The sequence below is a fragment of the Asterias amurensis genome, chromosome 4 (assembly GCF_032118995.1).
Source record: "Asterias amurensis chromosome 4, ASM3211899v1".
NCBI classification, from domain to species: Eukaryota; Metazoa; Echinodermata; class Asteroidea; order Forcipulatida; family Asteriidae; genus Asterias; species Asterias amurensis.
The window spans coordinates 21673619-21686425 of record NC_092651.1 but is presented as its reverse complement, the minus strand read 5'-3'; the positions used below and the strand labels follow the sequence as shown (position 1 = coordinate 21686425).

General features: G+C 38.1%; 1 protein-coding gene across 3 annotated transcripts in view; it reads right to left on the bottom strand.

Annotated features, from left to right (window-relative positions):
• Positions 1 to 12807, bottom strand: part of LOC139935947 (anoctamin-4-like) — a 29718-nt gene that overhangs the window by 4753 nt on the left and 12158 nt on the right. For 2 of the 3 annotated variants that reach the window (XM_071930596.1, XM_071930597.1), the window contains 13 exons: positions 12142 to 12306; positions 10940 to 11034; positions 10206 to 10327; positions 8928 to 9017; positions 8412 to 8564; positions 6930 to 6966; positions 6229 to 6338; positions 5429 to 5580; positions 4641 to 4818; positions 3669 to 3798; positions 3313 to 3446; positions 2320 to 2400; positions 220 to 476 (listed from right to left, as the gene is read on the bottom strand). In XM_071930596.1, coding sequence (XP_071786697.1) covers positions 220 to 476; positions 2320 to 2400; positions 3313 to 3446; positions 3669 to 3798; positions 4641 to 4818; positions 5429 to 5580; positions 6229 to 6338; positions 6930 to 6966; positions 8412 to 8564; positions 8928 to 9017; positions 10206 to 10327; positions 10940 to 11034; positions 12142 to 12306 — 1704 coding nt within the window. The remainder of the gene's footprint in view (positions 1 to 219; positions 477 to 2319; positions 2401 to 3312; positions 3447 to 3668; positions 3799 to 4640; positions 4819 to 5428; positions 5581 to 6228; positions 6339 to 6929; positions 6967 to 8411; positions 8565 to 8927; positions 9018 to 10205; positions 10328 to 10939; positions 11035 to 12141; positions 12307 to 12807) is intronic. The other variant, XM_071930598.1, reaches the window with a different exon arrangement.

The window sequence follows — 12807 nt, the reverse complement described above, 5'->3', positions numbered from 1 at the left end:
TTAGATTTTCTATTACTTGCAAGACAAGTACACCCACAAACAGTTTTTATTCACAGGAAAATATTTCAAAAAATGGCCTGGCCTGACGTTTGCGCTGGACCCAGTCAGTCTCAAAACGTCAGGCCAACTATTGTTTGCATTTATACCATAGGTCCTTTTATTAATTAAGTTTGCAGCAGCTAATTCTAATTCTATTTTCCCAGTAAAATGATTGCGTACTTTGGCACATAGGTGTCCAGAGCGACTTGGTCGTCAGAGTTGTGTTCCTCCAGGCTACGCTTCTTCTCCACTACGCCATTGCCTAGTTGGCCACTATCGGCCGAGTTATTATCACACCCTAGTTGCTTGTCAACATCACAATCAACAAAGTTATAGGCTTTGAAATCGGGCGCCAGTTTGACTGGGGTACCGTCCTTACTTTTCACGGGTCCTTGGTTTGATGCGTTCTCCATGATCTGGGAGATTTGGTAGCGTTGCTGTTGGTCGGGAAGGGTGGGCAGAGTAGGGGAAATAGGGGAAATAGGGGGATGGGATAGGGTAGAGTCAAGAGCAGAAGGAAAAGATTGGAAGATAACCGAGATTTCAAAAAGAAGAAAAATGGGAAATAGAAGAGATGTGAAAAGATTGAGACATTAAAGGGTATAAAGGAAAGAGAATTGGTGAGGAAAAGAAGATGGGGTATTTGGAATGTAGGCAAGGAGTGTATTAAAATAGGTGGAGTTTGTTAATTTTGAGAAAAAGGGAGAAAAAACAAAAAAAATGTTATTAATCATTCAGACAGCATCTATAATTTCCTACTTTTTATTTGAATATATTTAGCCTTTGAGAAAGTCTCTGCTAGGGTTGAATCATGTTTACACTAAAAACAAATTTCCAACTCAATACTTGTGCAAAAACATTTTAACTTAGTGCATGCTTCTTTTGTGTTTATATCAGTGTTATTTTATGTTTACCGTAAGCAAAGAATCAGAAGCAGTGAATTCTGTGCTTACTTTAAAGCCATTGGACGCTTTCGGTAAACAGTATTATCCAAGGCCCATACTTAGGGTATCACAACTTATATATAAACTAACAAACCTGTGAAAATTTAGGCTCAATCGGAGTCGGGAAAACATAACGGGAAAACCCACCCTTGTTTCCGCATGTTTCGCCGTGTCATGACATGTGTTTAAAATAAATCTGAAATTCTCAATAGCGAGAATTGATATTGTTTTAATGTTTTCTCAAACAATAAAGCATTTCATGGAATAATATTTCAAGGGAAGTCTTTCACCATTACCTTCTGTAAACCCTGAAAGTTATATGCAAATCTGTGAACTTTTATTTTTTTTCTGTTCCGAAAGTGTCCAATGGCTTTAAGTGAATCTCACGGGTAAGCAAGGAGTTCTTGCTTGTGCACGTGCGTATTCCACGCTACTCTTCGGCATTCTTCTGGCATTCTTTGCTTACATGCTAGTGCAGAAATTCAGCGCCAGCCCAGTAAGCAAAAACAGAATTTGGTGGTAAGTAGAGCCATGGTTTTGAGCCCAGGTGAGTTTATGTCAATTTTAAGATCTTACACATTCACTCTGATGCCTAGATCCCCAAGAGCTCACTACAATTAAACATTTTATCTTAAAGGCAGTGGACACTATTGGTAATTACTCAAAATAATTATTAGCATAAAACCTTACTTGGTAACAAGTAATGGGAAGAGATTGGTAGTATAAAACATTGTGAGAAAAGGCTCCCTCTGAAGTGACATAGTTTTCGAGAAAGAAGTAATTTTCCACGGATTTGATTTTGAGACCTCAAGTTTAGGTCTCGAAATCAACCATCAAAAAGCACACAACTTCGTGTGACAAGGGTGTTTTTTTTTCAATATTATCTCGCAACTTCGACGACCGATTGAGCTCAAATTTTCACAGGTTAGTTATTTTATGCATATGTTGAGATACTCCAACTGTGAAGGCTAGTCTTTGACAATTACCAATAGTGTCCACTGTCTTTAACTCATAGTAGGATTTGAAACTGGTAGCACCATGTGTAAATCTCTTTTGAGTAGTGTTGGCTCTGAAAAAAAACTGGTGGTTTGACAACTCATCTCCTGAAGATGATACACTGGAGCATACATGTTATTATCGAAACAATGAGTTGTCAACCATCATTTTTTTTTTCAGAACCAACACTACTCAAAATAGAGATTTACACATTCAGATACCGCAAACCTCAACTAATTAAATTGCAAGTCCCTAGTGAGTTCAAAACACACGTCAGTCGGCTCACTTTTCAATGGATGGCTTTTCTGATATGATAGAATGACAAAGTGATTGTACTTACCCTCCTCATTGATAGTGATATATCAGACGGTACATCAGGTATGACGTAAGCAATAAAGAACTTGACTGACAACACAAAATGCTGGAAAGAGAAAGGAATCTTAGTTTCAGATACAAATCATCACTAGATTTATGACATCCCACATAACACACCACCAACCCCAAACTGTTCTTAAAGGTAGGTCTATATGTAGCAGAAGTGCGTTTTGGCGACCCAAACCAAAAACTGTTTCGGTTGTTGGTCGTTGGTTCTGCTGTTCAGACTGAACGATAACCGAGTTGTGAGCTCGGTTACCGTTTTGGTTATGACGTCAGAAACAGCCTTTGGTTGGGGTGGCCAAAACGCACTCCAGGTCTATGTGACTATGGGCCCTGATGCATCATGCCACCGTATAGCCTAAGAAGTAAAATAATGGAAATGTTCACAAGCTGTACACTGGATCGGCCAGAGAGCTTCCTTCTTTTGACCTCTGTGTGAGAGCGCCCCAAACACAGTGTCATGTCATCATACGCATGAAATGTTTTGTATGTAAACCAAAATAAAGCAGGACAAGGCCGTATCTGAAATAGCAGGTACTTTCTAGCATGTTGCGAAGAACATCCTATTATTTAATGCATGACATAGCGGTCCAGCAGTAGCTGTGGCTGTGGCCACCATTTTGGATACAGCCTATTAACCATAACACACACAGCTTTTTTTACATATCTTTGTTAATTCATTAATGGTTTTAAAAAACAAATTTTCCATGGCATCCAAAGGTCGACGTACAGGAAAATATACAGAAAATACACAATTTAAAAAGAAGAACAAATTACAATCTTTTAAACTTGAGACATAATTGGTTTAGGAGAGAAAATATTAACAATGAATAAAACGACATTTTTGAAAAATAGTGAAACAGTAGCCTTGATAATAATATTGAAGGCAAAGCCCGGTGAACCTTGAGGGCATTTTAAGAAAGTAAGAAAACAAATAGCTTTGTTGAATACTCACCTCAAAGGCAATGACTACCCAGAGTTTATCATAAATAGAGAAATCCTTGGACCACTGAGCAGTAAACGCAATCAGGAAAGCGTTGGTTACGACTCCAGCAAAGTTGAGGAAGTCTAGAATGCTGTACCACATTCCTGGAAAATATGAAAAAGAACGACCCAAAAGAGTTTATTGGATAAGACTAACATGCTTCATAAAATAGCTATAGTCCCTCTTTTGTTTATACTTTAACTTTTTTGCAACAGGTCCCATTGGTCTTGTACACGTTTTGCAAACCTGGACCTTTCCTGAACCGTGGACCCTATTGTCCTCTTTTGTTTAAAAGGTCCCCGGTTTGAATATGTATACATACTCACCGATTCCACCCGATATAAATGCTATGGGTCGTCTGTTCATCCACAACATACGTCTTGCATCCACTCTGATATCCACTAACAGTACTAGGATAGCAATGAGTGGAGCCAGGGGTAGAGCACATGAAAACAGCTGGAGACAGAGAAGGAAAGAGCTTGATATAAAACACAGATAATAAGTTTATACAAAGTTGAATGGTTACTCTTTCAGATGAGGTTTGCGGTGGCACTTTGTGTGAACCTTTTGAGTAGTGTTAGTTCTGAAAGGAACCAGTGGTTGACAACTCAACGCTTCGTTCAGTATGCTTTGATCAGCTTCAGAAGAAAATTAGAGCGGATTGATCAAACGCTGAGTTGTCAACAACCAGTTCTTCTCGGAACCAACACTACTCAAAAGAGATTTTAAAATGTTGCTACCGCAAATGTTTCCTCGATACACCCACCAAGCAAAGATTCAAATCCTACTGGCTACTGTTTATTACTTGACGAAGTGATGATGCTTTGTTTTTAATAAAAGTGGATTTCAAATGGCACAATCTTCCTGATTGACTTGGTGAAACTTGCACTTCATGCAAAAGAACTGAGAACTGTCTTGTGACAAAAAGAGAAAATATCTGCTTAGAAATTATGTGCATCTTGAAACTTACACCTCAGATATTAAAAAAAAATTCAGAAGTAGATGCCAGGCTGAAGACAAAGCTATAGGCAAATGTACATCTCGCCCACGAGCATTCATTTTGGGGGAAACTTGGGTTCCCACACACTTTGCCAGAGTAAAGTGGGAACCACACTGACGTTACATAAAGAAATCAACCATACAAATCTTGCTAACAACCAAGCATATTTGGGGAACTTTGGACTCCTAAACACTTGGCTTTAGGCATGACTTGGCTTTCTAGTGCGAAAAAGGAACACAAATCATGCATTTTAACAACAGGCTACCCTGATGTATGTTGAGACTCAACATATACATACCATAAGGAATCCATACTGAATGGTCTTCTCTGTGAACTCTCCCAGAGTGAAGTTACCCAACTGTGGCTTAGCTCCTTCCCTCTTCAAGAAGTCCGCTTTCTCCAGCTCACTTGCTTCTATGTCACTCACTTTGTTCTTACCACAACAACAACACTTCTTGAATTTTTTCATCAGCCACCTGGGAGAAGACAACATCCAGAGTTTTCTTATCTCAAAATAATGTTTATATAGTTCAGTTTAGGTAGGTTTATTTCCACTCAATCAGTTTGCTTACCCAATGATACACATTATGGTACTCTACTCTATATACACTGTATGAAGTGGTGGGAGTCTCCTAAAAGCAAACTTGGTGGAGACCCCAGGTATTTACAGGACTGGGTTAAGGAAGTACCGAGTAAGGAACCTACAAGAAAAATAGGATTCCCGCCAATTGCAACCAAAAAGTAATTCAATCTAACCCCTGGCACATTAAATTTTATTTGAAATTAACGCCCGTTACATCAATATTCAGACTCAACAAAAATGTTGCTTCATGTTTTATCATCAGTCATACAACCTGAATGTTAAACCAAATAAACCACCGTTCAATTTCACATAGAGTTTGGTTCGTTCATAAGATGTGTATTAATTTGTGATGTCACAAAATAAATCACTTTATCTTAAGATGAATCTAAGTGCTTTGTGACACCATGCCTAGATTGTTTACAGTGAACTATATTTATTTGTCCTACAGTTTCTTGAGTTTGTTCAAGTCCTTGATTTATAACATCTTAGCTCAGTTTACTTACGGTATGATAACATCTTTGAGGAATTTGGGAAACGGTTTGATGATCATGAGAACAAAGACTTGCAGAGAGAGTAGAGCCATGCAGTTATTATTATCTCCACAGCTATCTTCATATCCTTCACCCATGTACAAGATACCACCCTCCAGGGTCAACTGTCAAAGGTCAAAGGTCACGAAGAAAGATTAGCATATTAAAATCTCCTAGTCTGAGGCTTATTAAATTTGGGTGAATAAGCCTTTTGCAAATTAGATTTGATTAATATTTTATATTTATACTTAATTCATTTCTCGGGTAGATAAAAAGTACAATAATGCACATCCATTAGGTAAAAACATTAAAAGACATGGTATCACAATCATCTGTTGGTCCAGATAAATGCATTTGTTCTACTTGTCTGTCCGTATGTTCTTGTTCCTGTTTATTGTTTGTCCGTCCTCGGGCATCTCAACACAAGACTCGACTTCTAGATGATACATCCATACTTAATTAATACAATCTCTGCCTTGTAAAATAGCATTATTTATTGGTTATTTCTTTATAAATTATTGTTATGGCTTTTGTTTAAATTGCTGTGGTTTCAACCATTTGTACATAATCTGCCTTGTCATTTTATCAAGTAATCTTTATATTTTTAAATTATTGTATAATTGTATATTTCTCTTAGTATTTTTATATGGAGCTGGTCCGCTATTGTAATTGCCTGCAAAGGATGATTAAAGTTTTTTGAATTGAATTGAATTGAATTGACTGTTTTCATGAAGTATGGAAATAAGTGTGAGTGTGAGATTGAATATACTTACGCCTCTGAAAAATGCAATATAGAACAGAGATGCATAGCTATTGACAAACTGAAAGGCAAATAGCTTGATGATCAGTGCGTCGTCATACTGGCTCTGCGTCCGATGGTTCTCTGGAAGAAACAAAATATTGAAAATAAAAATAAAAAGTTAATTCCTCGATGATCAAATGGAAAATTACGATTGATCATCAATGAGAAAGTGTCTACAGAAGGCTAAGATTATCTTCATTTTTAAAGAAGGTGAATCCAGAATAAGTAACTAAGGACAGCTTTCATTCGGGAGCTGTGTGTTCCGTTTTGGCTGAATCGTGTCACACCATGTAAGTGTCTACAGTAGGCCAAAATTATCTTCATATTTAACGAAAGTGAACAATAAAAAAGTAATTGAAGACAGAATGAAGCAATACCTTCTGCAAACCCTGTAAGTTATTTGTAAATCTGTGATTTTTTTGATTTTTTTTCGGTTCCGAAAGTGTATAATGGCTTTAACCATGTTCGCTTGTGTCAACACATAGAAAATTACAGGAAGACGCTTTTTCCTTAAACAATGAGACGCTTTATTGACTGTGCGAGTCTCATGCATTCAAGCAATCTTAGTGGGACAAAAGTGGTCCCGAATGATTGAACCTGCACAAGACTTGCACAGTATATTAAAATTAATTTAAGAACAAATAATTAATAATGGTAATGGTTATAGCTCACCCCAATCTGTTAATTTATAGGCGATGAAGTCATATATCTGAAAAATACAATGAAACAATTTATATTATCAGGTAACTCAACAGAACTTCAACATTAAAACTTACGCAAAGCAGTTTCCCCTTGTTGTTTGTTACTTGTTTATCAACAATAAAGCAGTGTTTAGAATGAAACGTCACAGAATGAAAAACCACTCAACAAGTTTATTTATTTGTTGAGATGATCTTCTCGTCTAGGGAACTTGGCAAAATCCCACAATAGGATGTAAAGACCAAGTTGACAACAGCCAATCACTCTCATACAAACATTGGTTAACCTTCTATGATTATAAGTTGCACACATCAAGAAATTCCGATTCAAAACCTACAAGACAATACTTATTCTAGTCATTGTAAAATCAGCGGATAGTTTAGTATGATTCGAACCAAAAACTTTGTGATTGCAAGTCCTGCAGTCTTAAAACTTGAACACAGTGATAAGCTTGGGCGATATCACGATATTATCGAATATCGCGATATTAATTTGGAAACAATTTCCATATCGGATGGATTTGGTTTTAATCGAAATATCGATATATCGCAATATCGATTAAATATCGCGATGTATTTTCTTGCTGAGACATCTTGCACCCCATAGGTTTGGAGTCACTCCAGAAGAATAGGTCATTAGAACACCTCTCCTATGCTATGACTGTCTCTTCTACAACTTTCACTTGGAGTTTGAAGACTGATGATGTCAAATTTCATTAATCGCGATTATATCGAATATCGCGATATATTGTCGGCGATATATCGTGGATAAAATAAATCGATATCGCCCAAGCTTACACAGTGATCACGTTGAGATGGTCTGTGGTGGGATTTGAACCCGCATTCACACAGGTACAAGACAAGTTAAGAATTTTAACACAAGTCGTCAGCCTGATTTTTCAAAGTAAAACTATAAAGAATGTGTGTTAGCACTGTATACTCGGTGCTTTCCCAAGTTCTAAGAAAAAAATCACGACATATTTACCTAGGGTGGGATTCTAACCCACGACCTTTGCAATTCTAGAGCAGTGTCTTGCCAAGTAGACACCCGAGATTGCCCGGTTTCTAGAGGCATTCTTTTTAGTATACTGATACCAGAAAAGCAGATGGCCACTTTTTGCCTCAATAAATATACCTCATCAATATTTACTCGTTACCATCCGATTGTTTGTATGCGTGTTGTTGTTTCTAGTCCCTTTTCCCGTGAATATGTCTGTTTTTGTGTCCATGTGAGTATACAGTGCTAACACACCTCGGTGTAAGGGTGAACAAAACTAGTATTCTTTGGCCCCGATGCAAATTTATCATCTACTAAAACTCTAAAGCTTTCTCCAGAAGACGATCAGAGCATATCTGACTCATTAGAAATAGTCATGACATGATGTTATCGCAAACCTTTCCATATCATATTTCCACCATGCAACGTTTCAAATCCTACTTAGAACTCTAAACTTACTCTGCCTAGGATCATGATAGAGATGGAGTTAAGCAGTGTCGCTACAACTGTTGATACCAGTAATCTTAGTACACTGGATGATTCTGATAGTAACGCTGCTGAGATTACTCTGTAGACGATCACACCTACCACACTACTGATGACCAACAGGGCCTGGTGAGAAAGCAAACGACTTTATAAATAATATAACAATAATATATTGCTTTATAAAGTCCACGTACTGAGGCGCTTGAACAAACAGAAAGGTTTTCAGATAGGTTTTCAAGAGAAGTCTTTCACCATTACCTTCTGCAAACCCTGTAGGTTATTTGTAAATCTGTGAACTTTTTTTCTGTTCTGAAAGTGTCCAGTGTCTTTAAGCACAATGAGGTGCACTGTAGGGTCATCTGAAGGTCTTGTATAGCCTCTTTATTAAAGTTCATGACATACGCTTCCCATAGAATGTAATGAGATTTCACCACTCTGTCACTTTACCCCTATATGAAGGTCACGTGAGTCCAGCCAAAAGTATCTTACCATGAACACCAGGATGCCGAAAGATGCCATGAACTTCAAGAATTGTTTATGGAATGGATAGTACCAGTCCGGTAGGGAGGACACGGGATCCTGAGGGAAAATAGTAACACTGGTCAAATAACTTGAAGATACAGGAAGAAAATTAAATGTCATTCTCTCTAGATCATTCCTGCTTTCTAAATATTGAATAAAATCTGTCTCTAAAACAAAACATCAATTGGCTAAACATAAACAACTTAAATAAATAGTTCATCTTATCTTTACTACTACTAATAATAACAAAGAATTTGCTAAAGCGGCTTTTCCCCCAAGGATACAAGGCGCAAGTACGACTAAGAAGAAACTGAGAAATGGAGATGGAGTTCCTGAGATGTTGTGGCAGATCATTCCAGAGCTTTGGGGCCAATGAAGAAAAGGACATTTCCCCACTATGCTTTTAGTTATTTGGCGGATGAATGATACGATTGTTTCACAACATAAGAATGTTCAAAACAAAAACTGTAAACATTTATTTCAGCCACAGAGAAAGACTCTGACAGAATCGGATCTTCAGTCATTTAAAGACAGTGGACACTATTGGTTTTCTCACTTGGTGTATCTCAACATATGCATAAAATAACAAGCCTGTGAAAATTTGAGCTTGATTGGTCATTGGAGTTGCAAGATAACTATGAAAGAAAAGAACACCCTTGTCACACGAAGTTGTGTGCTTTCATATGCTTGATTTCGAGACCTCAAATTCTAAACTTGAGGTCTCAAAATCAAATTCGTGGAAAATTACTTCTCTCTCGAAAACTAGGTCACTTCAGAGGGAGCCGTTTCTCACAATGTTTTTTACCATCAACCTCTCCCCATTACCCGTCACCAAGAAAAGTTTTATGCTAATAGTTATTTTGAGTAATTACCTATAGTGTCCACTACCTTTAAACTATTTTTTGCAAAACCTTTAATGACGGAAATATATTTTAACAAGCACGATATTTAGACCTTGGGAAACAGTAGGAAGATGTTATTGAGAACAAGGGCGGACCTACATAATAATGCGCATCAGGTAGTCTTTAATAGACAGTACAGGCTGTTTAATCAAAATTTTCAGATTTTGTTTAATTTTCTAAAAAAATCAGAAACCATACTGAGTTGCAAAAATATCATGTCATTGGGGTAGATGGCCTTAGCTTTTGATCCAAACCGGACCTTCTTCAGAGGCATAAACAAGTACAGACAGGATGTAAAGAATATAATTATAGAATTTATAGAATTTGAAAACAGTATAATTACATCTCGTTCTTTCGTGCCGTAGAATTCTGGTCGATCAGGCTCTGAGAAATGATAGGTGTCCACATCCCATTCATAGGCTAGACGAGCATGCTTCCTCTTCCAAGACTCCTGAAACAGTGTACCTGTCAGGAGATAAATAAACGTCTTAGACATGTTCGCAGCCACGGTAACTTATCACAGCCGCTTAAAAGATCAGTGGGAACAGCTCCAGGCTGTGAACCTACCGCAACCACGCAGTATAATGATGTCAAAGTCTTATGCAGCACACATATCTACCAAACAAACAAGGTACTCAAAGCGCGGAATATATACAAACTTTCAGAAAGATAGGTCATTGCAGTGATGAATTCTGAAACCCAATTATTTAGCACCTTATATGGGTTTACAAGGTGCTACGGCGCATACAGCACAGCGCATACAGCAGCCACAGCCAGGAACACCAGGGCGAACCCCTTCTCTTTTCGATAATTGCACTGGATTCTTTTACATGCGTTACACAACACATGGGACCAACTGCTTTACATCCCATCCAAATGACAAAGCAATGGTTAAGTACACAAGCTTCACGGCTGGGGATTCGAACCCACACTCTGTAAAACACTATGCAATTGTCGCGGAGTATAAGTCCAGGTTGGATTGCACTGTAAAATTACACCACAGCCAGCTAAACTAACTTTCGACGTGGCAGCGTAAGAAAAAGTCCAATGGAAACCTGGTTTAGACCAGACACTTACCCCAAAGACAAATGATGAGAGCAAAGTAAGGAGTGACTTCAGAGTCAAAGGAATTCTGGAATACACTCAATAACTCCAGGGATGTATCAGCAATGCTAAGAGAAGAAAAAACAATCAAACGGTAATAACAAAACTACAATCGATACTTCATTAAAGGGAAGGTACATGTTTGGTAATTACTCAAAACAAATGTTAACTTAAAATCTTACTTGGTAACAATCATTGGAGAGCTGTTGATAGTATAAAACATTGTGAGAAATGGCTCCCTCTGAAGTAGCATAGATTTTGAGAAAGAGGTAATTTCTCACTAAAATAATAAAAGACTTCTAGCTAGAAGTCTTTATTCCTATCTGAAAGCACACAAATTCGTCCAACAAGGGTGTTTTTTCTCTCAAAATTTTCTCTCAATTTCGATGACCAAATTAGCTCAAATTTTCACAGGCTTGTTATTTTAGGCTTATGTTGAGATTCACCAAGTGAGAAGACTGGTCTTTGACAATGACCAAACGTGTACCTTCCCTTTAAACATTGAATAAAACTTCACATTAATTATTTCAACTACTTGCTCTTGAACAAGAGTTACTTTTAAGTTGGTAGAAAACCGATTAAATACAACTGATTGCACCTTGCTGAAGTGTTCTTCAAGTGAAATTGAATGTTTACATTTCTATCGTCCAACTACTGCTGGGCGTGAAACAGGGTTACCCCCTTCACAGTACGTAAGGATGTAGGCATGGGTATCATCAACTAGGAGTTTTCCCAACATTTCAGCAATCATGGTTATGACTTTCATAATAAAAGTCAGTTTTATTACGCTCTTTTCACACCTGAAGGGTTTCTCAAAGCGCTCCAACATCATTACCCCTTGTCACTGGGCCATTTAATTACTTCCTTAAACCATCTCAGCTCCCTTGGGAGTATACAGCCTGTGCAACAAGTATGGGCTGCTAAGCTAAATCAATCACAAGAACCATCTCTGCCCTCGTAGGTACCCATTAACCCATGGGTGGAGAGAAGCAATTATAGTTCAGGGACACAAGTGTCATGACCAGGACTCAAACCCACACTCTGCAGACTAAAAACACCAGGGCATGATTTCGGTGCTCTTTGTCGCTGTTGACAACACCAGAGTTTGGGTCCGGTAAACTATATTGCTCAGCCACGACACACCCTAACTGTCTTCGTCTTGTTTCAATACTTACTTTGAAAAGACCGAATCTTCCTGCTTCATGGTGAGATTTTGAAAGAGTGCGATGTCCTCCGTTCGATTGTACAGGGTGATGTTATCTCTGAGTTCATCGATGAGGAGTTCTATCTGCCGCGTAATCTCATCTCGTCTCTCAATAACGTCCATGTAGTCTGTGATACTGGTGGATGGATCAGAAAGTCAAAAGACAAAGTGAGCATTACAATATCAGTAATTTCATAAAATTTAACCCTTTTGAGACCATAGTGGCCACATGTTTTGTACCGAAATGCCATATGTGGTCGCATGCAGTTTGTACCAAAATGGCCATAGCGGACACAAACAGCTTGGACCCAAATGCCCACAGCGGCCAAATACTGCTTGTATCAAAATGAACATAGGGGCCAAAAGCGGCTTGAACCAAAACGCCCATAGTGGTCAGTAGCTGCTTGGACCAAAATGCCTATAGCGGCCACAAACAGCTTGTACCAAAATGAACATAGCGGCCAAAAACGGCTTGTACCAAAATGAACATAGCAGCCACAAGCGGCTTGAACCAAATGTCTGTAGCGGCTGCACATGGCCGCAAGAGTTAATCTACTTCCATTCAAAGAAAAGTGGTTGTGGGGAAAGTCATGTCCAGAGTGGAAATTTTTCAACGTGTCTCATGTTGACATACATT